The sequence below is a fragment of the Lissotriton vulgaris genome, chromosome 4_1 (assembly GCF_964263255.1).
Source record: "Lissotriton vulgaris chromosome 4_1, aLisVul1.2, whole genome shotgun sequence".
In the NCBI taxonomy this organism is placed as follows: Eukaryota; Metazoa; Chordata; class Amphibia; order Caudata; family Salamandridae; genus Lissotriton; species Lissotriton vulgaris.
Window position 1 is genome coordinate 1,867,806,564 of NC_141691.1, and position 26,354 is coordinate 1,867,832,917.

The following is a 26,354-nucleotide window of genomic DNA, read 5'->3' on the forward strand; positions in this document are numbered from 1 at the left end:
CAACATTGAAAAATTTCAGCACAAAATGAAATATAGACAGAGTCAATCTATATTTTAGAAATGCATGTCCAGCCGGACAGTGATCTTTCAGAGATTTTACTCAAAATTCATGTAGGAAGAGGAAATATTCACATTAAGTTACAAGAACATCGTTGTTCTTGTAACTTAATGTGAATATTTCCTCTTCCTCCCTTTTAGGCATTTAGAGGCTCAAATACTTTAAGGCTTTTCATTGTATCTGTCCTGATGATGGACCCTGTGATTTACTAAGGGTCCGAAACACCGTCGACTTTACAAGCACTGAAACCGAACTGTGATTACTATAGGATGTGTAGTGCTTAGTTGTAATACTCTGTACAATTGCATTGTTGGTAGAGTAACTTGTTTTGCCTCATAAAGCCCTTCTTTACTGTTTATATCAACCCTATGTACCTGCTCTGTTAGTACTGGACACAGGCTTGTGGTTCACACTGGCTGATTGTTGGAAGGTACTTCGTGTGATTTAAATACATGAATTTTGACTAAAATCTCTGAAAGACCACTGTCCGGCTGGACATGCCTTTCTAAAATATAGATTGACTCTGTCTATATTTCTTTTTGTGCTGAAATTTTTCAATGTTGGGGACCAATGTTGTTTGATAAAAGTATGCTCCCCGAGGTCCCTGCTGACTAATATTGGGGTCCCTTGTCGTTGTTGAATTAACTTTGTTACCATGACGGCATTACCCGCTCGTCATTTCTAGATTTCATTATTACATGGGATTTTACGACATGCTCCCGGCTTATCCTGCCTTTGCCCAACTCTACACCCCGATTAGGACCGGGTTGGAAATATCACCGGTTCCCTGATACCGGTCCAATAGAGATTTTTTCAGCTCTGAAGAGTCACGGGTAACGGCACCTCTGATGAAACCCGTATATGTGCTACAATTACTATCGTTACGTGTGCTCTGGACCTTGTATTCATACTTCAGGAGCCCCACCCTCGAGCCCGGCTCCGAAGAAAATTGAAAAGCCTTCTGGTAGCTCGGGGCCGAGCAAACCGCACGTGCCAATCCCACCAGCGCCGTCGGCACCGAAACCGAAAGAAGTCCCAGCTCTGAAACCAGTTCCGACACCGTCAACTTCGAAAGATAAATTGGGCCCGAAAACTCCCATACCAAAGAAACCAGCTTCAGCTCCGATACCAAGATCTTCGGAGCCAAAACCTAGGCCAAAGGACTCTATTACGCTCCTAAGGCTAAGGACAAAAACAAACAACCACCCCGCTCGAAACCAAAGAAATCGGCGCCGATAGAGGTTCCTCCAGAAGAGGAGCTTTTTCATCCTGATCCTAAGCAGAAACAGATCTATATTGATCCAGAGACAGGACATGTCACCACTGCACCACATAGAAAGAGGAAGTTAGACACAGCACCTGCTCCTCCAGTACCTGTGAAAAAGAAGGACTCTGCCACATTGCATATGCACCCTCCTTCTCCTATACTGCCCTCTAACCCACCTCCTCGCCCTAAACCTATTACACCTCTAATTTCTCCACCATATTTTTCTCCACCTCATAATAATGATGATGATGATGACATAGGGGTAGGGGGGGACCTGAATGATCCTTTTACGTACCCAAATAATTCACCTGATTGAGAGTACCCTGTCCCACAGGATACACCAGACATCCCAGATCCACATACATATCCCTCAAAACCATCTCCTTCAGAAGACAATATTGGTTTTGGACACTTAATTAATAGGGCTACCATCTATCATGGAGTCACAATGCACTCAGCTGAGGCAGAATAGGATTTCTTATTAGATACTTTTGAACAGTCCCAAAAGTCAGTACAAATATATAACCTATGATTAAAGGGGCCATTAAGCATGCCCCAGCTGTGTTTAAAGATCCTGTATGTGCCAGGATTCTAAACCCCAGGATAGAAAAGAAGTATAGGCCAGCTCCTGGAGATCCTGCCTACATTAAAGGACAGCTACCCTTAGATTCCCTAGTTGTTTCTAATGCTAGAAAGCGTGCAAACTCCCAAACCTCAGGACAAGCCCAACCTCCTGATAAAGAGTATGAGACGCTTCAGGTAAAAGAGTAGCTGCCCAAGCAGCCAATACCTGGCGCATAGCTAACACTCAAGCACTGCTTGCAAGATATGACGGAGCACATTACGATTAGTTAGAAACACTACTTCAACATTTGCCTGACCAATATAAGACAAAAGCAAATGATCTAATCCAAGAGGGTAAGCTAATCTCAAATGAATCAATCAAATGTGCACTTGATGTAGCAGATACTGCCTCCTGAGCAATAAATACCAGTGTCATCCTTAGACGCCACGCATGGCTACGCATCTCTGGTTTTAAATAAGAGGTCCAGACTACTATTCTTAATCAGCCATTTAACCAACAACTTTTTGGCCCGGCTGTAGACACTACACTAGAAAAGATGAAGAAAGACACTGAGACTGCCAAATCTGTGGGAGCTTTACAATCCCACAAACACGAGGCTTCTTTCGTCGCTCCTTTTACAGAGGAGTCTCTAAACAAATGGGAGCAGACAATTCATCTTCCTTTAAAGCCAATACACAATCATCCCCTAACAGAGGATATTTTAGATGCCGAGACAGAGGAAACAGCCATAAAGGAAGAGGTCGGGGTAACAACACCAATCGTACCTCTCCCACCACAAAACAGTGACTTCCATCCGCACCCCCCACAACATTCCACTCCCGTCGGGGTGAGATTAGCACAGTTCCTACCTGTCTGGAATTCCATCACAACAGACAAGTGGGTGAGACAAATTATCCAGTATGGTTACTGCCTAGAATTTACAGCTACTCCTCCATATATATCACCCAGACAGCGTCCCATGTCTGCAGAACATCTTACGCTGCTAAAACAAGAGGTTCTCTCATTGCTTCAAAAAGACGCAATAGATATAGTTTCTTTACAACATCAGGGAACAGGGGTTTACTCGCTGTACTTCTTAATTCCCAAAAAGGACGGGACACTAAGACCAATTATCGATCTCAGGCCCCTCAATCTGTATATAGACTCAGATCATTTTCACATGATGACTTTACAACAAGTGCTCCCACTGTTACAACAAGACTATTTCCTTGCCACACTAGATCTCAAGGACGCCTATTTCCACATTCCCATACATCCTTCTCACAAGAAGTATCTAAGGTTTGTACTAGAAGGACAACACTATCAGTTCAAAGTCCTTCCATTCGGGTTCACAACTGCACCCAGAGGGTTCACAAAGTTTTTGCATTTGCAGTAGTAGCAGCACATCTCAGAAGACAATAGATCCATGTCTTTCCATACCTAGACGACTGGCTAATAAAAGCCAGGTCAGAGGGGATACAGCAGCTCACCGGACCTGTTACCTGACAAGTTTGAGGCATGTGGGCTGCTGAATTCATATCTGTGCATAGATCGCCGCCTAGTGTTGGGCCCGGATGATCGCACATTGTTGTCCTGGAAGAGTCCTCGAAGTATCACGAGATAGGTGGCTCCTCCCCTGGACTACAGTGCGCATGGGCATCGACTCCATCCTCAGATTGTTTTTTTCCGCCATTGGGTTCGGATGTATATAAAACTTTCTTAAAGTCAAAAGGCTTTTAGCTTTTCGTCGGTATAGTCTTGCGTTCGGTGCCCGATTCTTCCAGCTCAGTTCGAGCCGGATTCCAGAAAGCCGCGTGCTTTCGTTGCTGAAGGCCCAGTCGACGCCAGAGACCTTATCGACTGACCATCATGGACCGGAGTCCGTTCAAGAGATGTCCCGTGTGCAACTCAAAATATCCCCACATCGACGTCCACCCGGTGTGCAACAAGTGTCTCTCGCCGGATCATGATGAAGCCAGTTGCATGGCTTGTTCCTGTTTTCGATCCAAGAAGACTCTCTTGCATCGTCGCGCTGCGTGCCAGGAGGCCCAGCAGACTGCACCGGCGCCGGTGAACATATTCGATGCCGGGGATGAAGAAGGAGCTGACCGGGAAGTTCGTGAGAACCTGTCGTATCCTGCATCGGAGGTTGACTACAACTACGACGCGGATGTTGAAATGCTCGACGTGGAAGAAGTCGTCGACGAGGTAGGAGACGACGACGGGGCCTTTGGGGCCATGGAAGACAGCTCAGGCGAAGAGCTAACTCAAACTGTCATTGGGGCCGAAACGCTTCACAAGGCTCAGGTCGAGGGATCACCACTAGGCCTTACCCAAGATCTTACAGTGCGTTCTACGGCCCGCCTTCGGGCTCGGCTACGGACATTGCTATTGAGCCACACCCTGCGAAAACGAAAACGAAAGTGAAGACACCGGTCTCGACGCAAGTGAAAGCACTGATGCCCCCATCGAAACCAAAGGTGCATATTGCTTTGGTCGGCTCAAAGCCCTCGGACCAGTCGGCACCGACAATGCAAAAGGCGTTATCGACCCGAAGAAACAGCTCAAGGGCGTCGAGACAAAGTCTGCCACGCCGAAGACAAAGGTCAAGGCAGTCGAGCCGAACAAATCGGTGACAAAGACGGTCGACACCGACAAAGGGCTCAGTGATCCAAAGGTTCTCGAGACTCCGCGTCGACAAGACAAGGCCAAGAGCGGACCGATCCACGAGTCCATGTCTGGTGGTGCCTCGAAAGATTCCGTCGAGTCGACGCAGCCGTCCGCCGCTTTCTCCAAGCAAGGGCGGACTCCCTAAAGCGCATCAAGGACAAAGCCTCGAGTGTCGGGCCAAAAGATCCTCCGCCTTCAAGGCCTGTCGATAAACCGCAGAAGGCGTCGACGCCCATTCATTTCACGTTGCCGCCGAAAGTGGCGCCGAAGGCTTTCGCCCCTAAAATGGCCACCAACGTGCCCAAGAAGGTGTCCTCGGTGCTGAAGTCGACAACAGCGGTTCCGGCCTTCAAGCATCGACAATCTTCGTTGGAAGAAAAACAAGAACAATTTATCGATGCCGAAACGGGCAGGCTTTCCCTTCATAAGTGGAAAATTGCCCCGGAACAGCCAATGGAGTCCTATAAAATTCCACTGAAGAAGAAAAAGGATTCCACTTCGACCCCTGTTGTTGTGGAACCGGTTTCTCCACATGGCCATGATGTCTCACCCACTTATTCAGATGTGGACACCGGGGAAGGTGATGAGGATGAATACAGCTATCCTGTCTACACTGAGCCAGATGATACCAATGAACCCTGGGCAGCTGCTGCTGACCCAGGTGATCCGCACTCTACCCCTGACACTCAGATGTATGCGCTTAAAACGTCGCCTACAGAGGATTCAGCTGCGTTTAATGCCCTTATTGAAAGGGCAGCAAAGAACCATGACGTCCAGCTCCATGCTGACCCCATTGAAGTGGATTTTCTTTTTGACACCTTTTCCGTCTCAGAGAGGACTGTCAGGACTCTGCCTATGTTGAAGGGTGTCTTGAAGCATGCTGGGGAGATCTTTAAAGAGCCTACGAGAGCCAGGGTGATAAACCCAAGAATTGAAAAAAAGTATAAACCGGCACCTGGTGACCCTACTTACATCAAGGGACAGTTGCCTTTGGACTCTCTTGTTGTTTCTAATGCCCGGAAGAGGGCTAATTCACAAACAACGGGTGATGCTCCTCCCCCAGATAAAGAATCTAAGGTGTTTGAGGCATAAGGGAAAAGGGTGGCAGCTCAAGCGGCCAATATCTGGCGCATTTCTAATACACAAGCACTTCTAGCCAGGTATGACAGGGCACACTACGACACTCTGGAGACAAATACAAAGAGGCAGCTGAGATGCTCATCCAAGAGGGGAAGCTTATATCCAATGCTTCTATTAAATGTGCACTGGACGCGGCAGACACCGCGGCCAGAGCTATTAACACTAGTGTCATGCTGAGACGCCATGCCTGGCTCAGAATCTCAGGATTCAAGCCGGAGATACAGACCACCATTCTCAATCAGACAGTAAACCCTGATCATCTCTTTGGCCCTGAGGTGGACACCACCTTGGAGAAAATCAAGAAGGACACTGACACTGCTAAGTCCATGGGGGCTCGGCAGTCCCAGCAGTTCAGGGGTGGTTCTTTTCGTCGCTCAAGCACTAGAGGTGTTTCCAGAGGCCAGCTCTCCCAAACTACACAGTACTATAAAGGCGGCACGCAGACCACATACACCAAACCGAGTCGAGGTGGATATCGTGGCAACAGCGCCAAAGGCAGAGGTCGTGGAAACAACAACTCCAGATCCTCCGCCACTAACAAACAGTGACGCCTTGTCACTGCCCCCCGACCACACAACACCTGTCGGGGGGAGACTTCAACAGTTCCTGCCGGTCTGGAAGTCCATCACCACAGACAGGTGGGTCACACAGCTTGTACAGTACGGTTATTGTCTGGAGTTAACATCCACTCCACCCAACATACCCCCAAGACACCGTCCTATGTCCGCCGAGCATTTGCACTTATTGCAGCAGGAGGTCCTCGTCATGCTGCAAAAAGGTGCAATCGAGCTCGTGCCTGCGGAAGAAAGAGGCACAGGAGTTTACTCACTGTACTTCTTGATACCAAAAAAGGACGGGTCCCTCAGACCCATACTGGACCTCAGACCCCTCCATCAGTACATTCTGTCGGAGCACTTTCACATGCTAACACTGCAGCAAGTCCTACCGTTGCTCAGTCAGGGAGATTTTCTCGCAACTTTAGATCTGAAAGATGCGTATTTTCATATTCCGCTGCACCCGTCACACAAAAAATACCCAGGTTCACCATCCAAAATCAACATTACCAGTTCAAGGTTCTACCTTTCGGAGTCACCACGGCACCCAGGGTGTTTACGAAGTGCCTGGCGACAGTGGCGGCACACATACGGAGACAGAACATTCACGTCTACCCTTATCTGGACAACTGGCTAATCCAGGCAAAGTCGGCCCAGCAGTGTGCCGCCCACATGTCCCACACCAGTCACCTTCTTCACGATCTGGGATTCTCACTGAATTACCCAAAGTCCCACCTGCAACTCGCCCACATACGGCAGTATCTGGGTGTGACGATAAACACTCTGGCAGCCACAGCGTAGCCGAATTCAGTGAGGGTCAGCAGCATTCAATCGCTGATACAAAAATTCAGACCTCAACACTCGCTTCCAGCGCGAGTGTTCATGCAGTTGATAGGCATGATGGCCTCCTGCATGCCCATAGTCCCGCACGCGAGACTACATATGCGTCCGCTTCAGGAGTGCTTAGCACGTCAGTGGACTCAGGCTCACGGACAGTTGAAAGACCTAGTGTTGGTGAGCGGTGGGGCATACAACTCTCTGCATTGGTGGAATCCACGAAACCTTTGCAAGGGACGACCGTTCCAAGAGCCTGCGCCACAGATCATCCTGACGACGGACGCTTCTCTCCAGGGATGGGGAGCTCATGTACTCCACTACACTGTGCAGGTACTATGGACACCACAGCAAAGGAAGAGGCACATCAATGTTCTAGAACTGAAGGCGATCTTCATGGCACTGAAAGCCTTCAAAGTACATCTGGGCAACAAGGTCGTGTTGATCCAGACGGACAACATGACGGCCATGTACTACATTCAGAAACAGGGAAGAACACACTCTCCACAGTTGTCTCATCTGGCTCAGAGCATGTGGAAGTGGGCCATTCAGAGAAACATCTTCCTCATGGCAGAACACCTCCCAGGCAAGGACAATCAGATGGCGGACCTGCTCAGCAGGTACAGCCACCAAATGCACGAGTGGGAGATGCATCCATCAGTACTCCACCCGTACTTCCAAAAGTGGGGTCATCCAGAGATAGACCTGTTCGCCACAAAGGAGAACGCAAAATGCCGAAGCTTTGCCGCCAGGTTTCCACACCCACAGTCGCAAGGCAATGCGATATGGATGAACTGGTCAGGCAAATTTGCGTACACTTTTCCCCCAGCACCTCTAATACCGCTGGTGGCACGCAAGCTCAAGCAGCACTCGATGACTCTCATCCTGGTTGCTCCAACGTGGGCTCGCCAACCATGGTACACCACGTTTCTGGAACTGTCCGTGGTACCGCATCAAAGGCTGCGCCTCACACCCAGGCTTTTGATTCAGAGCCATGGCGACATTCAGCATCCAGATCCGCAAAAGCTCAACCTTGCAATCTGGCTCCTGAGGTCCTAGAGTTTGGCTACTTCGACTTACCTCCTGACTGTATGGACATCATCCGGGAGGCAAGGAAGCCCACCACCAGGGCATGCTATGCGGCGAAGTGGAAGCGGTTTGTCATTTATTGTGCAGACCACAACATTAACCCGCTGGATGCCTCTATTCAAAACATCATTTGTTATCTCTTACATCTGTACAAATGTAATCTGGCCTATGCTTCCATTCGTATACATTTATCCGCAATGGCTGCTTATCTCCAAAATAGACAGCACCTCTCACTTTTCAGGGTGCCTGCTATTAAAGCCTTTCTGGAGGGACTCAAACGAGTCATTCCTCCGCAGACGCCACCAGCTCCCGAGTGGAACCTCAATGTGGTCCTCACCAGGCTGATGGGTCCACCTTTTGAACCACTGCATTCCTGCGAGATTCAGTTCTTGACATGGAAAGTGGCTTTCCTTATAGCGATTACGTCGCTACGACGAGTTAGTGAACTCCAGGCACTAACTATCCAAGAGCCATTTATTCAAATTCATTCTAACAGGGTGGTGCTTCGCACTAACCCTAAATTCCTTCCTAAGTTAGTGTCTCAGTTCCATATCAACCAGACTATAGAACTACCTGTGTTCTTCCAAAATCCAGAGTCACTTGCGGAGAGAATGCTCCACACACTTGACGTCAAGAGGGCCCTAATGTACTACATTGATAGGACCAAAGATTTTCGGAAGACTAAACAACTCTTTGTTGCCTTTGCGCCACAACACAAAGGTAACCCTATTTCCAAGGCTGGTATAGCCAGGTGGATCGTTAAATGCATTCAGATCTGCTATCAGAAAGCCAAGCGCACTCTCACCATTCCACCACAGGCCCACTCCACCAGAAAGTTGGGGGCCTCGATGGCTTTCCTTGGAAATATTCCTTTGGAAGACATATGTAGAGCAGCCACATGGTCTACCACACACACATTTACAAAACATTACTGTGTTGATGTGCACTCCAAACAGCAGGCAGCTGTAGGGCAGGCTATTCTAAAAACACTTTTCCAAACTGCTGCAGCTGGCACAGGCGGCCGCCGTTAATGGAGGGACTGCTATGTATTCTATGCACAGATATGAATTCAGCAGCCCACATGCCTCGAACCGAATTTGCTACTTACCAGTATGCATCTGTTCTTGGCATGTAGGGCTGCTGACATTCATATCGCCCACCCTCCTCCCCGGCGCCTGTAGCGGCTGCAGCATTCACACATACTTCTGGCATGGTCATCATTCACGTAGTTTCACTCCACCTTGGCCACAATGGCTAAAAACAATCTGAGGATGGAGTCGATGCCCATGGGCACTGTAGTCCAGGGGAGGAGCCACCGATCTCGTGATACTTCGAAGACTCTTCCAGGACAACAATGTGCGATCATCCGGACCCAACACTAGGCGGCGATCTATGCACAGATATGAATGTCGATTTACAAAAGGGGGTGGTGATGAACAGAGTGTCTGAGTTAAACAGACCACTCTTACCCAGTCCAAAGATCAGGGCTTGATCCATCACCGTTATTTATCTCACTGCCCCATCCCAGCTCAGAACCTGGCTATATGCAAATCAGTCTGTCCCTGGCCCAGTGCATCATGGGAACAGGGCAGACTAAACTACCAAGCCAATTCTTCACCAGAAAGGAGACAAGCTACCGGGGACCGGTTTCTGGCAATTCAGAGACTCTGTCCCTCACCACCCCTTGTTGTAAATATTTTTGTCCACCCTAAGCGTGGAAGGGTATTCTCAGATGTGAGACCCTTGCTCATTGCACCATCAGGATTCAAGCAAACCGGGCCGAAGACGGCTGTAATGCCAGAAACCGGTCCCCGGGAGCTTGTTTCCTTCCCAGTGTAAGAATTGGCTTTTGTAGTTTGGTTTGCCCTGTTCCCATCATGCACTGGGACAGGAACAGACTAATTTGCATACAGCCAGGTTCTGAAACTGGGATGGTGCAGTGAGCTAAAAAACGGTGTTGGATCTAGCCCTGATCTCTTGACTGGGTGAGAGCTTTCTGCTTAATTCAGAGACTCTGTCCCTCACCACCCCTTGTTGTAAATACAGATATGAATGTCAGCAGCCCTACATGCCAAGAACAGATGCATACTGGTAAGTAGCATATTCGTCTCCTGCCGTGAGGGAAACTGCCGTGGGGCTTTTCTTCGCGCTTGCACGCCATTCCAAACGCTGTGAGGGCAACGGCTGGGAACTCCATCTTCCAGGTGCCCCTGGGAACACCGGTGCACCGCTGGCTGCGCCCGGAGGCGCTACAAAGTGGAGGAGCGCTGAGCGCTCAGCGGGGGATACAGCAGCTCACCGGACCTGTTGCCTGACAAGCTCCTGCCGTGAGGGAAACGGCCGCGTGGCTTTCCTTCGCGCTTGCACGCCATTCCAAACGCCGTGAGGGCAACACCTGGGAACTCCATCTCCCAGGTGCCCCTGGGACCACCGGCGCACCGCTGACGTGCCTGGCTGCACCCGGAGGCACTACAAAGTGGAGAAACGCCTCGCAGGACGCGCGCGGGCAGCGCCGGGTTAAGTCGGGGACAAGGTTGGGACAGTCTGTGGCAGTCGGGGGCAGGACGAGGCTGGGCTGGGCCCCAAACCCTGGCCGTCGCAGCTTGGGATATTTACCCCCTTACTGTGAGACATTTAAACTTTTTAAGTTATATGGACTTTGATTTTTCACATTGGTTTTAATTCTTTATTTTATTGCATTTTCTTCATGATAGCTTTTGGATTTTAACATAAGTATTGTGTGCTTCACTGGTGGCTCTACAATGTCTAAACAGAAAATTGTGAAAAATCTTTCAGTGCCTGCCACTATGGATAATTATTTAGTCAAAGTAGTTAAGCAAATCAACAATGACCGTCGATTATCACTGGGCCGTGGTAGTTCCCCCACGCCGAAAGTGTGGATATTATAAACAATGAGGTACCAGTAGTTGCTGTACCTAACCAGATTGTGATGGATGATGACTCTTCCGATACACCAAACACACCAGTACAGGCTTTCCCGGTCCGTAGATCAGTCAGAGCTTGTAGGAAAGTACCAGTTAAACGTGGGTGTAATCGGAATAAAAAAAGAGCAGCAAACTCCTACCCAAAAATATAGTAGGCGATAAGTGCGCTATGGAGAAAGAAGGTACAGCTAAACTGAACACTGAGCAATTAGATTTCCTGGCTAGCCTTATTGACGCCAATTTAGAAAGCATTATCAAACCCTTAGTGGCCAAATTAGATTTGATCTCTGCTGAAGTAACCAGATTAGGGGGCCTTTTGGATACTCACATTGCCCTGGGTGGAAAACATAAGGTCAACCAGAAGGGCACTAAAGTGAGCAAGGATGTAAAAATTCCTTCTGAGGGGATTCATAGTGTTAACGAGACAGTCCTATTAGATAGCCTACCTAGAATTTGTCAGGAAAACAAGGCTTTTACAGTAGCTGAGAGCAATGAAGGGTGGACAGAAGTGAAAAGAAGGCGTTTTATTAACCTTCCCCCCGATTGTGCCCCTTATGTGGTTGTCTTAACTAATGTTCCGCCTATTGATACATGCACAACCCAGCCCCAGCAAGAATCACATGACTCTCTAAAAAAACAAAACTGTTTCTTGGTTGCATAGGCAATGTGGGTTCCCAGTTGCCTATTCCGACCAAATATTAACAACTAGAAGGGTCAATTGGGTTGGAAACTCCACCAAGAATAGCTTGTGTTATCATTAATTTTAAACACCCCCAACATGTCGCTACGGTTCTGTTAAGAGCAGCATCCTTACCGATTGCTGATAATACTGTCTGTGCTCGTCCACTTGGTTATTTTTATAGCCACCTTATTAAAGTTCCCACTAATGATAGCAACAGTACCAGGCAATTTCCATTTATCTGTCGGCCTGGTCTGGATATCCCATTGCAAAATCGATTCCATGCCCTAAATAGTTTGGACTCTAATGATTGACTTCCATACGATCATGAGCCCTCCCAGCGTTGGATCACAGATACCTTGATAACCGAGACAAGTGAAAACCATGTTGGGCTTGAATCGAACCGGGAGGACAACGTAGATCCAATCTACGATCTTGGGGTTTTATCAAGTGGTACCCAAAGGGAGGAAGATGGTAGTAATGTAACCACGATAACAGATAGTATTGGAACAAAGGGTAAAGGGATAACATTTGTCAGATGGAATATTGCTGGGTTGAAGTCAAAAGGGAATGTGCTAGGTTGGCTGGATCTTATTAATACCTATGATATTCTATGCTTTCAAGAAACATGGTGCAGGGAAGATGTCAATTTTGAGGGGTTTGTCTCTTATAACTTGCCGGCGTATGGCGCTGATCCAGGTAGAGCTAAAGGTGGTCTATTGACATTAGTATCTATATATCGCCCAATTGTAGTCAAAAGGTATATAGTTGTGGGAGCACATGTGCAGATCCTTTGGTTATTCGAGGACCAAGGACGTAATATTCTACTGGTTAACTACTACAATAATATTTTTGATAGCTCAAGGGTAACCGCAGTACATGATCTGGCAAGTGCCATTGAAAATGTTATTTTAGAAGTAAATATTTCTTTTGATTTCATATGGGTTGGTGATTTTAACACTCCATTATGTGAATTCTCAACACAAAAGGTCTGTGGGTTCACAAACAACGCCGGATTTGACGACCTGCATTTTGGTCATAGCAGCTATGGTGAGGCACTACACTCATTTATGGGCTGCTCTGATCTGGAAATTCTGGGTTTTGCAAAAGATAAAAATGGCGAAACTATTCCTACCTTTAAGAACAGGCACACTAGTTCAGTCATTGACCATGTGATCATTTCTTCTAATATTATTTCTAGTTGTGCTGTCCCTAGGATTGAAGAAACTTTTATGAGCGACCATAATTGTATCATCCTGGAAACAACCTTTTGGAGGGAAATTCCATCAAAATGAGTACCACAGTTACAAATGTGGAACCTCACAGACCAAATGGAGTAAGACTAAGATGGGCAGGGGACAAAGCTAATGAATTAATCAGTACAATTGTCAGGGATTGTTTGGTTGATATTACCTTCATCCTTGATAATAGTACCAATTCCAGGCAGGTTTTAGTCTCTTTTAAAGATATTAATGAATCAATTGATGCCAGGTTCACTAGACCCAAAAGGGCTCAGAGTAGAAACGGTCCTGGTTGGTTCGACCATAGGTGCACTAGCCTTTTAACTGAACTGAAACATGTACTTGCCAATAGGTGAGGGACATTAATAACATAAGAAATCTAAGAACAGAATATAAGTATGCTCTGAAATGGAGGAGGTGTGAGTTACATGAGTTGGCCTGGGACTCTTTCAACCAAGCTGCTGAATTATCTAATAGTACTCTGTTCTGGGCTACTGTTGTTTCCCCCTTTTTTTGAAGGGAGAAAATACACCAGAGTTAACCTCGAATGTCTCGAGTGAAGGCTGGATTGCCCATTTTTCAAATATTTTTGATTCAAATAGCTGCGTAAATTCCAACCCTAATAGGTGGACTGTTCTACCATCGGATATCACGGTCAGTGAGGTTGAACTTGCCATACCTGCTAGTAAGGGGGGGAAAGCCCAGGACCCCGATTGAGGGCCCGTCTATGTTTATAAAGCTGCGCCTGAGATGTGGAGCCCTCTCTTAGCAATTGTTTTTAACGCCGCAGTATGCACTGAGGCCTCCAAAACATGGGGGGAATCTATTATTATCCCAATATATAAAAAGGGCAGCAGATCTGAAGCGATAAATTATCCCCCCATTTCCCTTCTTGACTCCTCATTTAAGATCATGAGCAGAGTCATGCTGGCCAGGTCAGAGGAATGGGCCGAGCAAGAGGGAATTCTTGCCGACAGCCGGTACGGATTTAGAAAGGGTTGGGATACTCTCAATCAGTGCATTAACCTTGATTTACTGATCGGGAAATATACTGAAGCAAAACAAGGATCACTGTACCTTTGTTTTGCAGACCTTAGTAGCGCTTTTGCTATGGTAAACCTTTCTATTTTATGGCCAACCCTGTTACAGCTAGGAGCACCTGAGGGTATCATTTTTCCTAGCGAGGCTGTATGGGAAATTACAAACATCTGTGCGTTACGGCGCTAAAGGTGAATGCACCCCAAAATTCAGTGTCAAAAGAGGGATTAGACAGGGCTGTGTATTGGCCCCCCTACTTTTTATATTATTTATTAACAGAATCGATACAATTTAAAAAAAGTTAAAGCAGATGCCCCCCAGATTAAAGGTGTACCAGTCCCGGTGTTATTATACGCAGATGACGCTGTTTTGGTCTCTAGAACACCTTTAGGACTACAGCATCTGCTTAATAGATTTTCTGTCTTTATCAAAGACAGAAAACTGATTATCAATAAGGGGAAAACACACACCATGAGGTGTGGGGTCAAAAGTAAATTTTCAAATGCCTTTTTTATAGATCAAGAAAAGGTGCAACAAGTAGATAAGTTTTGTTACCTTGGTATAACCTTTTCCAAGGATACAAAATGGTCTAATGAATTCAGTAATATTCGCATTAAAATGGCTAAAAGTGCCCATGGTGTATTTAGATTTGCTGCAAAGGTGGGGGACCGACACACCAGGGATATGCTTAAGATTTATCAAGCAAGATGTGTTACAATCGCTCTCTACGGGGCAGGTGTGTGGGGTCACAGAAGTGATCATCACTTGCAGCAGGATGAAAACTCCTTTTAAAAAAAGCTCTTGTGTTTACCAACCTCTGCTCCCACTGAGCTAAGCCACCGGGAACTGGATTCCAATTTTCTAATTGATCTGTTATCCCTGAGGCCACTTATGATTTGGCGGTCAATTTGGCTCCAGGAAGAAAAATCTTTTAACAGATCAATTAAACTGTATTACAAATTACCTGTTTGGTGGGTTCTGTCAGGTGGCACACGCTGCAGTTGGAACATGGATGGTGTCCAGCTGGCAGGGGGTGCAGACGTCGGACTGGGCCTTCCATGTATTTGGGGCGTGTGTGCACCATTAAGTCCTTCAGGTTTTTCCCTTTCCGATGGCTGAACATCGGTTGGGTGATGTTGAGACCCCCGCTGTTCAGAGTTCTCCAATGTTTTTTCACGATTTTTGTCACCTGTTGTGAGGCTACTGTATATGTAGTAATGCAGATGGGCCTCCTCTCCGATGGATTTGTCGGAGGTTCCTTGGGTTTAGACTCCAACAGTGCATCCCTGTGGTTATTGGATGCCCTTTTCTTGGCTCAGGTAATTTGTAATACAGGCCTGAAATGGGAGTTAAGACAGTTTTCGAACTGCAATACATCAGGAGTTGTCTACATGATCACATGTGTGTGCAATTTACATTATATTGGAATGACAACCAGAAAGGTCAACACCAGAATGGTTGAACATCGCAGTAACTTTAGATGTAAAAATTCAAACACCAAAATGACAACACACTTTTTGGAAAAGGCACACACACCCAACGATATGCGCTGGGTGGTGCTGGAAACACAACCTCCCCATGCTGACATGGAAAAGAAACTGTTGGAAAAGGAGCAACGCTGGGTTTTCAAGCTCCGCTCCCATATAGTGGGATTGAATGATGACATTCCCTGGGGACAGTTCACATAAGGAACAGTTGTAAACATTTTAATATCAAACCCAGCATATGTGGAATTCACGAAGTCGGATGTATATAGTATCGACCACCTTTGGGCGAAAACTGCACAACCAATGAATGAATGATCCACCACTGTGAGCTAAGATCCCTCTAAAATATGGTTGTTTCCAGCTAGAACTGACTGGTATGACTTTGGTGACATTCCATACCTTTGGGAAGGGTAGGTTACCAAACCGGAGTAATCAGTTCAATTTACGAACTTCATTTTCACTTTTTGAAATTGACGGTTAAAAACCCCTATAATATAGCGAGAACTTTGCAGAGCACCATAAATTGTTCCAAAAGTGTCAAACTGCTGTAATAGTCGTGTTAGACACCTTAACTCGACTACCTACGAAGACCGACACTTCCAAGATGGCCGCCACGCAGACGGGCGGAGTAACACACGCTCTAGCTTACGCGAAGGGCGTTCCCCTCAACAACGCGGGACCACCGCGATTGCTTGCAGCATTTAAACCACTCGGTACCTCCAGTCCGATAACATCCGGACCGGAGGGAGAAACAGTAGGTGCCTGAAAACAGGAGGTAACCGGAGCACAAAGTTGCGAGGATACCGATACCCCTCCGACTCCATGGGGCCCAGTTAGGTCTCAAAAGAAAGTATGTATGAGTGTGTATGATTGTTGAATGTATGGGTGTGACACTATGATAGGTGTTAAAAACCACGTTCGAAATATGCACGAAATCTATCACGTTTTTGTGCATGAAAACACGGCCAATGAGTTCGCGTTCAATATTCACAGAATACATCACTTCTGGTAGAAACTGTGTGTGATAACTAATGGGGCCAACCACCCCTTGAATTTTAAAGTTGTTTTCTATCTTTCAGGAACCACGTGTTTTTGGGAAACAAAATACGTAGGTATAAATGCATGCACTTAATAGAGTTTGCTGCAGTTTAAAAACCTTTTTACAAATCTCTCATTGATAGAGTAAGGAGTGGCGAACACAGGGCTGGTCCCTGTGTAGTCCCGAAGAAGTGCTTGGGGTATGCACGAAACATGTCGACTTAGGAGTTGATAGGAACATCTGGACACATTAAGTTTAGGATAGCCTATCTCCCTACCCCGTTTTTAATACTACCACCTAGAGGCCAGAATAAAGTTTATTAGTAACCTACTGGGCAGGTAACTTTTAATTTCATCACATAGTCCACTCCCCACAAATACACATGCACCACACATAGTCCATTTAAGTGCTCCTACGTAACTCCGCAAGTCGCAGCACGCCCCAGCCCGTAGAGGACTGGGATGGCCCCAATGATGAAGCATGTCACCGTGGGGCAACCCCGGTGAGTGAGGGGACACCTAAAAAAAGGAACAATTTTTCCTTTGTTACACATTAGACACTACTTCCAACAGCCAACCACATTGAGCAGTGGCTGTCCTTTTCTCTAGCTAGGCTCTCAGGTATCTGGAAACAGAAACCTTTTTTCTGACTTTAATGACTGGAGGGCGAGCCAAGCTATTTACCCTCTAACTCCCCTAGTTCTTTTCCAGATCTGTTAAGTCGACAGGCACAACAGATTCACGAAAGGGAACTACATCCACAAGTTCTTCTATCATTTTTCCACAAGTGGGCCAACCAGACATAGATCTGTTCGCCACACACGAAAACGCAAAATGCCCAACCTTCGCCGCCAAGTTCCCACACCTGTTGTCCAAGGGCACTGCGATATGGATGAATTGGTCAGGCAGATTTGCGTACGCTTTTCCGCCACTACCACTAATCACACTAGTGATACGCAAGCTCCGGCAACAGTCTCTCAAACTAATCTTAGTAGCTCCCACATGAGCACGCCAACCGTGGTTAACAACGCTGCTAGAACTATCACTGGTTCCACACCAAAGACTGTGCCTGTCCCCATCCCTGCTAACGCAGAACCATGGAGAGATCAGGCATTCAGATCCAAGTCAACTGAATCTGGCGATATGGCTCCTGAAGTCTTAGTTTGGTTACCTTAACCTGCTACCAGACTGTATGAACATCATTAAAGAAGCCAGATGACCCACTACTAGAGCTTGCTATGCTGCAAAATGGAAAAGGTTTGCTATTTACTGCACTAATAATCATATATCCACTAGATGCTTCCATCCAGAATATCATTTGCAATCTACTGCATTTACAAAGATGTAACTTAGCATACTCATCTATACGTTTAGATCTTGCAGCACTTGCTGCGGACATACAAAACAGACAACACTTGTCACTATTTAGAGTCCTTGCAATTAAGCCACCCTTTCCAGTGTGGTCTACAACACACACCTTCACTAAACAGTATTGTGTTGATGTGTAAGCCAAGCAGCAAGCTGCTGTAGGCCAAGCTGTCCTCAAAATTCTCTTTCAAACTACTGCAACAGATACAGGTGACCACCGCTAGGGGAGACACTGCTGTGTAGTTTATGCTAAGTGTGATATCTGCAGCTCATAACCCTTGAACGGAAAATGCTACTTACCAGTATGCATCTGTTCTTGGCATGTAGAGCTGCAGATTTTCACACGCCCACCTGCCTCCCCGGGACCTGTATCTGTTCCAGTTCTATCCTAATTAGATATACACACATGGACATCTTTTTCTTTCTACTAACTCCATCATTTCCCATCAAGGCTAAAAACAATCTAAGGATGGAGTTGATGCCCATGCGTCCAAGGAAGGAGTTGCCTATCTCGTGACTATAAAGACTTCTTCCAAGACAACAACAACATGCAATCATCCGAGCCCAACACGAGATGGCGATCTAATGCTAAGTGTGAGAATCTGCAGCTCTACTTGCCAAGAACAGATGCATACTGGGAGGTAGCATTTACCTTTCTTGTTTTTTCCTTCCTGCATTGTTTAGTCTTTAATCTGGCGATGTGTGAGCCCCTCATCTGGCATTGACCTCCAGGAATTGTAAGTGTGCTAGTTTGGTAAACATGGACCTCGATTTTGACTGCCTTGAAAGAGCTATGGTTGATCTTAAAAATGATCCGAGCTGGTAAGAGAAGCCAATGCAGAGCCCTTAGCACAGAGGTGATGTATCCAATTTCTTCAGCTTTGTAATGAGCCGTGCTCCTGCATGAAGGATGTATTTTGTGGGAGCGAGGGTTTTCTTTAGGATGCCATTGACCAGGGCTTTGTTGTACTCGGGTTATTGGGATAACTCTACATCAGGGAGAGTATCTCTCCAGCCATAGTAATATTTTCCATTAAAGTTTGTCGAAGTTATTTGTTGTAGATTACTTAAATTCACAGGAAATGCTACCAGAAAAGTTCAAATAAACCACGGATGACTGTTGCAAGATCTAGAGTCTGAAAACATAAGTTAGAAAAGTCCAGCACATTCATCTAACTATAAACACACAGAAAACTGCAAGTCCACAAATAGAGGTTATGTGGGAGTTAATTTATTAAAGCATTGTGTGGTCACCCAATGACCAAGTACCTCTTTGACCTATACAATGAATCTAAAAATACAAAAGGATTGATACCCCAATTCTGCATTCTTAAAATCATAAGAATTGCTACAAAAAAGTTAAATTAAACCACAGATGTCCTGCCTCATTTCTAGACTCTAAAAACATACATTAGAAAAGTCCAGCACATTCATCAAACTATAAGTACATGAAAAACTGCAAGTCCACAAAATAGAGGTAATGTGGGAGTTCCTACCTATTCTACATTCTTAAAATATCAAAAGCCTCCATTATATCTAAATCTACTGTTAGTTTTAATATTATTTCAAGAAGCATTTCTTACTCCAGCACAACTTTTATGTTCAAAATATCATATAATACAGACACCAATACAATAGAAAATAATGATTTGAATATGTTCAGTATCAGAACTATGCTCCATAGATTTTCATATCTGAATTAGTTTGTGAACAAGTTATTCAGCCAACAAGCGTGTTGCAATGCTAGGGCACTTCTCAAAGCTAAAAGATAAAAAGAGATAACAAAACTGACAAAATATAATTATAGAATTATTATTACCCATGACAAGCAAGTAGTTATAGTGGTCTTGCCAAGGTTAGAAACATAACAACTGGCTTGTAAAACCGGTCTTTACATTAACATTGAATAGTCTGATTTACTTAGAAAAAAGCTAGTCCCACATTTTAGTGAGGAAACAAAAATGTACACATCAGACTTATAAATAAGTATTCAAGTTTTAATACATTGTATGTGCTCAAAATTATTCACCCTCTAGTATTGCTCTAAAGTTCTTACTTATCCTAAAGGGAAATCATCTGGAAACCGGGTTGATATATTAACAGTGTAATATATGTTGAGCCAGCAAAACTGTACCGGAAGTCAAAATACCTTTCAACCGAAATCAGATGTCATCATAACTAATCACAATCTCTGGTAGCATAACAAGATAATAAAAATAGTTTTAATGGGTAAATTGGGCAAAAAGGATTAAACAAATAGATACCAGGCACACCTATATTTAACTTCTTATGAAAAACTATCTAATAGACATCAGCTATACAATTGCTTTTAACAGTAATAATCCACTTCTACTCAAGTTCAAATGTGATGAATCTGCACACCAAGGCAAAGAACAAGATAAAACCATAGCAAAGAAACCATATTGGGTAGGACAAAAGCTGTCAACCGTGCACACATACCTCATCTATCAGATGCAAAATCAGTCACCAATTGGTTTTTTCAGAGCTAATTTTAGACATTTTACCGCCTCAGTGGTAGAACATCCACACAAATATCTGAACTAGATATGAATTGTACTAACCACAACAGCCTAGGCATCCATGGAAGCTTGACAAAGTACCTTTGAATTCAGATGGAGAAAAAACTAGGAGTCACATAAACACATGTATTCAAGTCACATTTAGCAAGATAGACTGATGAATACATAAGCCTGTATCTTGCCAGCACATAGGAATACATTTTATACACCTGATGTTTCCCGGTGCTAAATATTTGTTAGTCAGGGCAATATGAAGCACTTTTAAAATTTGTCTTCACAATTATTTTGAAACATGCATATTTAATTATTATGTCCAATGAATCACCAAGTTCTAAATTATCAAATGACAGATGCTAGTTTTTTGACCAAGCATTTAGCTTATTTATTTCCAAGAAACTGTTAACTTTTTGCCAGATCAGCACTTTCTCAAGTATTATATTAGTTGTCTTAGTCCCAAGGCAGAATTGTATAAAATTAACTTTCCTTACTAATGTCTACCTAAAGAGCACAATCTCAAGCCTAATTTGGGCTTGCGTGATAAACCCTGGAAAGGAGAACAGAACTCCAAGCAGAGAGCACTCGGCAAAGTGTAAGCAATTGGCACATTTTCTAAAAAAGTTGTATTAGCATTAATCCGTGTAGGTATGAATTTAGCTTTGACTACCAACAGGATTGGTTCTGCAAAGGGACTCTCAACAGGAATTGCATAAGTCTTGTTATCTATGCATCAGTGCTTTATTTGTCCCTATTATTTTCATCACCCTCTTTCCAATTTCAATTTGAGAAAGTTCCACTGCTGAAGGGAAACAACTGCTGTTTTTTTATAGAAACATGTCATTCCATCTAAAGACTGCTGCAGGAAAAGTGAACCTGTCTATAAATCAGCCTTTCTATCACCTTTCTAAAAAGTTTGGCTTACCCTTTAGGAGAACTTTATCCTCTCAATTTCTGTAAACCTTTCAAACAGTGTTGTTAAAATAGTGTGAGTGGTGCATTATTAGAGGCAAAGTCAAAATAGAAATAAAACCAGGGAAAGTAAAGCTAGGAAGTTCTGTTATCTATCCCATTCTTTCACTCAGCTGTATCTGGTTGCAGGAATGCCTTTGTGCTCTTCCTTCTGCACTAACCTTTTATAAGTGTATCACAAGATGAAATGCTCAAATAAGCAGTAGCAGACTTGTTGTATAGTTATTTTAGTGCCCATCAGTAATGGACTAGTTGTTTACTTTTTTAGTGTCAACGGAACACCAGTGGGTCCCACTCGAGCTGTCCTTCGGAATTCCACTTTTCAATTCAGAACTGAACAAAAAAGTCTGCAGGAAGGTTGCAGCCCACGGATTATGCGGTAAAGACAGGTGTGTAAATTTTCATTTTTGCAACTTGGTGCCACTCCAAAGATATTAATAAAAAATTAGCATTATCTTGTATTTACTTTATTACTAAACACTAAGCTAAACAAGTAATGTCAAGACAGTTGCAGTCGGCTGTCATGCTGTTAAAATGCTGTAGTTCCTAGTTATGGGATAATCTTAACATTTGACAAATTGTGGTGTAATGATTTGGATCGTTAAGAGGTTACCTGTCATGTTTTCTGATGTGTCATTTCCCATCTCCTGCACATTTTGGATTCCCATTACGTGTAATACTAATTCCTACTAGAGTTCATAGCCTGACACCGAAACCAAGGGAGTTGAGGAATAATAGAAATCTGAACAGTAAATCTAGTATTTAAAAAAACTACCCTTTTCTTTTATAATTTCCTGGAATTCTACAGGAATACACAGCATTGTGGAACTGGATGACACTAAGGAGTTTGATTGTTTATTATTTATTATGTATTTAAAACATTTATAAAGCGCAGCTGTCACCTTGTAGGTATCCTGGCGCTGAAGACAACTCTCTAAGATGAATGCAGTAGGAAATGAGCAGTAAAGTGATTGGCGTTTAGCATTTTGGATAGAGCCAGGTTTTAATCCGTTTCCTGAAAGGGAGAAGTTCTGTTATTTGGCGGGCATCCAGAGGCAGGCTGTTCCAGAGTTTTGATGCAGTAACCCTGAAAGATCTTCCTCCTGTCCTGGCTTTTTTAAATCCTGGAACTTTAACCAGACAGGCTGTTGTGGATCTGAGAGCTCTGGTTGGGATATACCATTCGAACAAAAATTGCAGAGGAACAGGGCCAACTCCGTGCAGAGCTTTAAAAACAAGGCAGAGCGATTTAAAAGCAACTCGCTGTTTCATGGGGAGCCAGTGGAGTTCAGCCATTGCCGCAGTAGCCGAGGATCTCCTAGGCCATCCCAGGGCCAATTTAGCGGCCGCTGCTTGAACTCTTTGGAATCTGTCCAACAGTGCAGACGGAGCCTCAAGCAGCAGCGCATTACAATAGTCAAGACGACTAAGAATGGTGCATCTGGCAATTGAGGCCCGGGCCTGCAAGGGTAGGAGTGGGAAGATCTTGCGGAGTGAGCGAATCAAAGCAGTACAGGTAAGCACTGTTTTTGTGACCTGGGCTTCCATGGTGAGCTTGTTATCCATCATAACTCCCAGATTGCGAACGGTGGTGACCGGCTGTGGTTTTTCCAGAGTTTCCGGGGGCCCGAACTCAGCTGGAAACGGGCGGGAGATCCGACTTCCGGCACAGAACAGAACCTCGGTTTTGGTGGCATTGAACTGTAAGGAGTTCTTGTGAAGCCAGCAAGCTGTGTCTCGCAGACAGTCATGAAACGACTCCAGAGGAATCGATTCCTCACCCTCCCAAGAGAGAATGAGCTGAGTGTCATCGGCATAGTTGATTGCTCCTAGCTTGTGGGCTTTGATTAACGTAATTAAAGGTTTTAAATACACGTTAAATAAAATCGGGCTTATGGACGAGCCCTGAGGCACACCGTGGATCACCGGGGAGAAGGCTGATTGATACGGGGGGAGGGACACAGTCTGCTTCCTATCCCGCAGGAAGGAATGAAACCAGCGCAGGGCAGTACCGCCCACCCCGGCCTCTTTTAGTCTCTCCAGCAGAATCATATGGTTGACCGTATCGAATGCGGCAGACAGGTCCAACAGGATCAAGGCAACCGCCTGACCCCTGTCTGCACGCATACGAAGGTCCTCCATGGCAGTAAGTAGAGATGTTTCCGTGCCATGGGCTGGACGGAAGCCAAATTGTAATTCGTCCAGAAAATGATTCTGCTCCAGGTGTTTGGAGAGGCATGAGCTCACCCAGCGCTCGGCAATTTTTGCTGGGAAAGGTAACAGGGAGATTGGCCGATAGTTCTGCAAACACTCAGGGTTCAGGGAAGGTTTCTTCAACAGTGGCCTAATAAGAGCCTGCTTCCACCGGGCAGGAACTAGACCACTGCTCAAGGATTGATTACAAATCCTACAGAGAGTGGGGAAAAGTTCCTCTCCAGATGACTTCCAGTATTTAGGGGGGATGGGGTCAAGAGGAGAGCCCGAGGAAATCCCATGAGCTAGTCTGTTAAATTCTACCTCAGTAATGGGGGGAAATTCCCACAGGGGATCCATGGGCTGGTGCTCTTGGCTCGCGGCTCCAGGGTCAATGAGGTCAGTGTCAAGGCCGATGGAGGCGACCAGCGTGGGGGGGATGCTTAAGTTTCGAATGATGGTCTCAATGTTATCTTTGAAGAACAGCGCCAAATTGTCGCACAGAAGTTGAGTGGGAGGGGTAACTTTTTTTGCGCAATCAGGATGGATAAGGCTGTTTAAAATCTGGAAGACACTTTTGGAGCTGTTGGCGGCTGTACAAATTGTGGAACAATAGTAAGGGGCTTTGGATTTCATAATCGCATTTTTATAATCCAAGAGTTGAGTTTTCCAAATTAGCTTGTTAGCATCAAGGTAGCCCTGTCTCCATTTTCTTTGAGCCTGCTTACACGCCGATTTAAGAAGCTTTAGAGAGTCGTCAAACCAAGGGGCTGATGCTCTCCCCTTGTGCTTACATGTTTTTAATGGAGCTAGGGAGTCAATGGTTGTCGACATCTTGAGGTGAAAATCCTCATAGTTATCCTCGGCCGGACGGTGTGGGGAGAAGCTGTCCTCCATTTGGAACATAGCGTCGGTAGATCTGCGCCTTTCCAAAGCCTTCTAATCTCTGTAGGTAACTTCAGAGGGAATATTGTGTGCTAGTATTTTAGTTCCCTTACAATTAATGAAAAATTTAAGGAGAGAGTGGTCTGTCCAGGCCATGGGCAGAATGTCATTCAAGAGTACTAGCTGAGGGGTGGAGAAAATAAAATCAAGTATATGTCCTGCCCTGTGAGTGGGTTCTCGGACTAGCTGTTTCAGCCCCACGCTCTCACAAGAGAGCAGAAGGTTATGTAGTCCAGTATCTAAAGACCGTTAGGCCATAGATTAAAATCCCCTAGAATGGTTAATTTATTGTGGGCAATCGCCATGTTGGACAGGGAAGTGAGAAGCGATTGTTGGTGCTTGGCACTGAAAGCCCCCGGTGGGCGGTAGCAGATGATTGCCGTGAAGGTGACTCCTGTTTGACTGTTGATTGAAAGTCCGAGGAGCTCAGTCCCAACAACCGGGTCCATATCCAAGATGTTAACGTGCCAGGAGGCTCTATAGATGATTCCCACTCCACCCCCCGACCTTTGGGTCTGGGTAGATGCAGGATTTTGTAGTCCTGCCGGCAAGCCCAGTCGAGCTCAATTTCACAGTTAGGGTGGGTCCAAGTCTCGGTACAAAAAAGAACATTTAACTGATGAGTTTCTACTAGGAGTTGAATTTCAGCGGCATGTTTTGGCAATGATCTTACATTGAAAAGTCCGCCGGATATCAGACCCCTGGTCACAAAGTCACTCAAAGGGAGGGCGGTGGCGGCAAAAGAAAATTGTCCTTCGCACGCATGCTCCCTCAAATGGAGCAAAGTCTCCCGCGGGTACAGTGGAGGAGAGGCCCCATGGTTAACGGTGAGTCGGGCAGGGTGGCTCGCGCTCGTCGTGGCCTGGTCGCGGACGGGCGCAGGCGGGCGCGCCCGCTGCACTCGTCCGTTGCGCTTCCGAGAAGTGAACATTTTTAATGGCGGTTTATAACATTATATGCATTAAAAAAACTGTTCTAGGGAAAAGCCAGGCTATTTGGTGTGGAAAATACAAGCTATGTTCCATGAGAATGAATAACTAAGTGGAGTTCTATTATCCTCTATTTCAACAAGATGGGTCTTAATAGTCTTCGCTCCTAAATACTTTCAGATCTCATTCAAATACTCAAATTGGTGTTATAAACTTCTAGTGATAATATTTTAGGAAAATAATGCTTTTCAATGTTTATATTTACCTGGTTAGACTCTGAAAACAGATAATTCAGAAAAGCTTACTAGATTGTATTTTATCACTTTGTACGCAGGACCATAAATAAACCTGATAATGTTTGGTGACTTTTAAATACGTTTTTGAATCAATTTGGAGGACATTGAACAAGTTGGGGCAAAATAGTATATTCCATAGATGCAGATAACAAACCAAGAAGACCTAACGATAATATGATGCTTTTAGAGAGAACCGTTAACCCTGCCTCTTTGGCAGGTTTCATTGTGGTAGTCCAGTACATCTGTCCCATTTTCCAGTGAGTATTCTATAAAACTCCTTGCCTATACACTTGTGACCCCCTTATTTCAACTTATTTGTACATTTGCCATAATAAGTCGAGTTGGAAATGATTAGTTTCCCTTGAGGGTCCCTCTTAACCTCACTGTGAAGAAGTATCTAATTTGGAAACAATAGGCTCTATGGAGGAGAAAGTTCTCTGAACAGCTGACATCACCTAGGGACTTCGGAGATAAAAGTCTTATACACTGTGAAACAAATGCTCTCTCACTTT

The 26,354-nt window shown here is 45.2% G+C and overlaps 1 protein-coding gene across 1 annotated transcript in view; it reads left to right on the top strand.

The window, feature by feature from the left end:
• The window catches only part of FAM91A1 (family with sequence similarity 91 member A1), a 261,796-nt gene that overhangs the window by 222,422 nt on the left and 13,020 nt on the right, over positions 1–26,354 (top strand). The window contains exon 22 of the mRNA XM_086966190.1: positions 21,748–21,868. Coding sequence (XP_086822316.1) covers positions 21,748–21,868 — 121 coding nt within the window. The remainder of the gene's footprint in view (positions 1–21,747; positions 21,869–26,354) is intronic.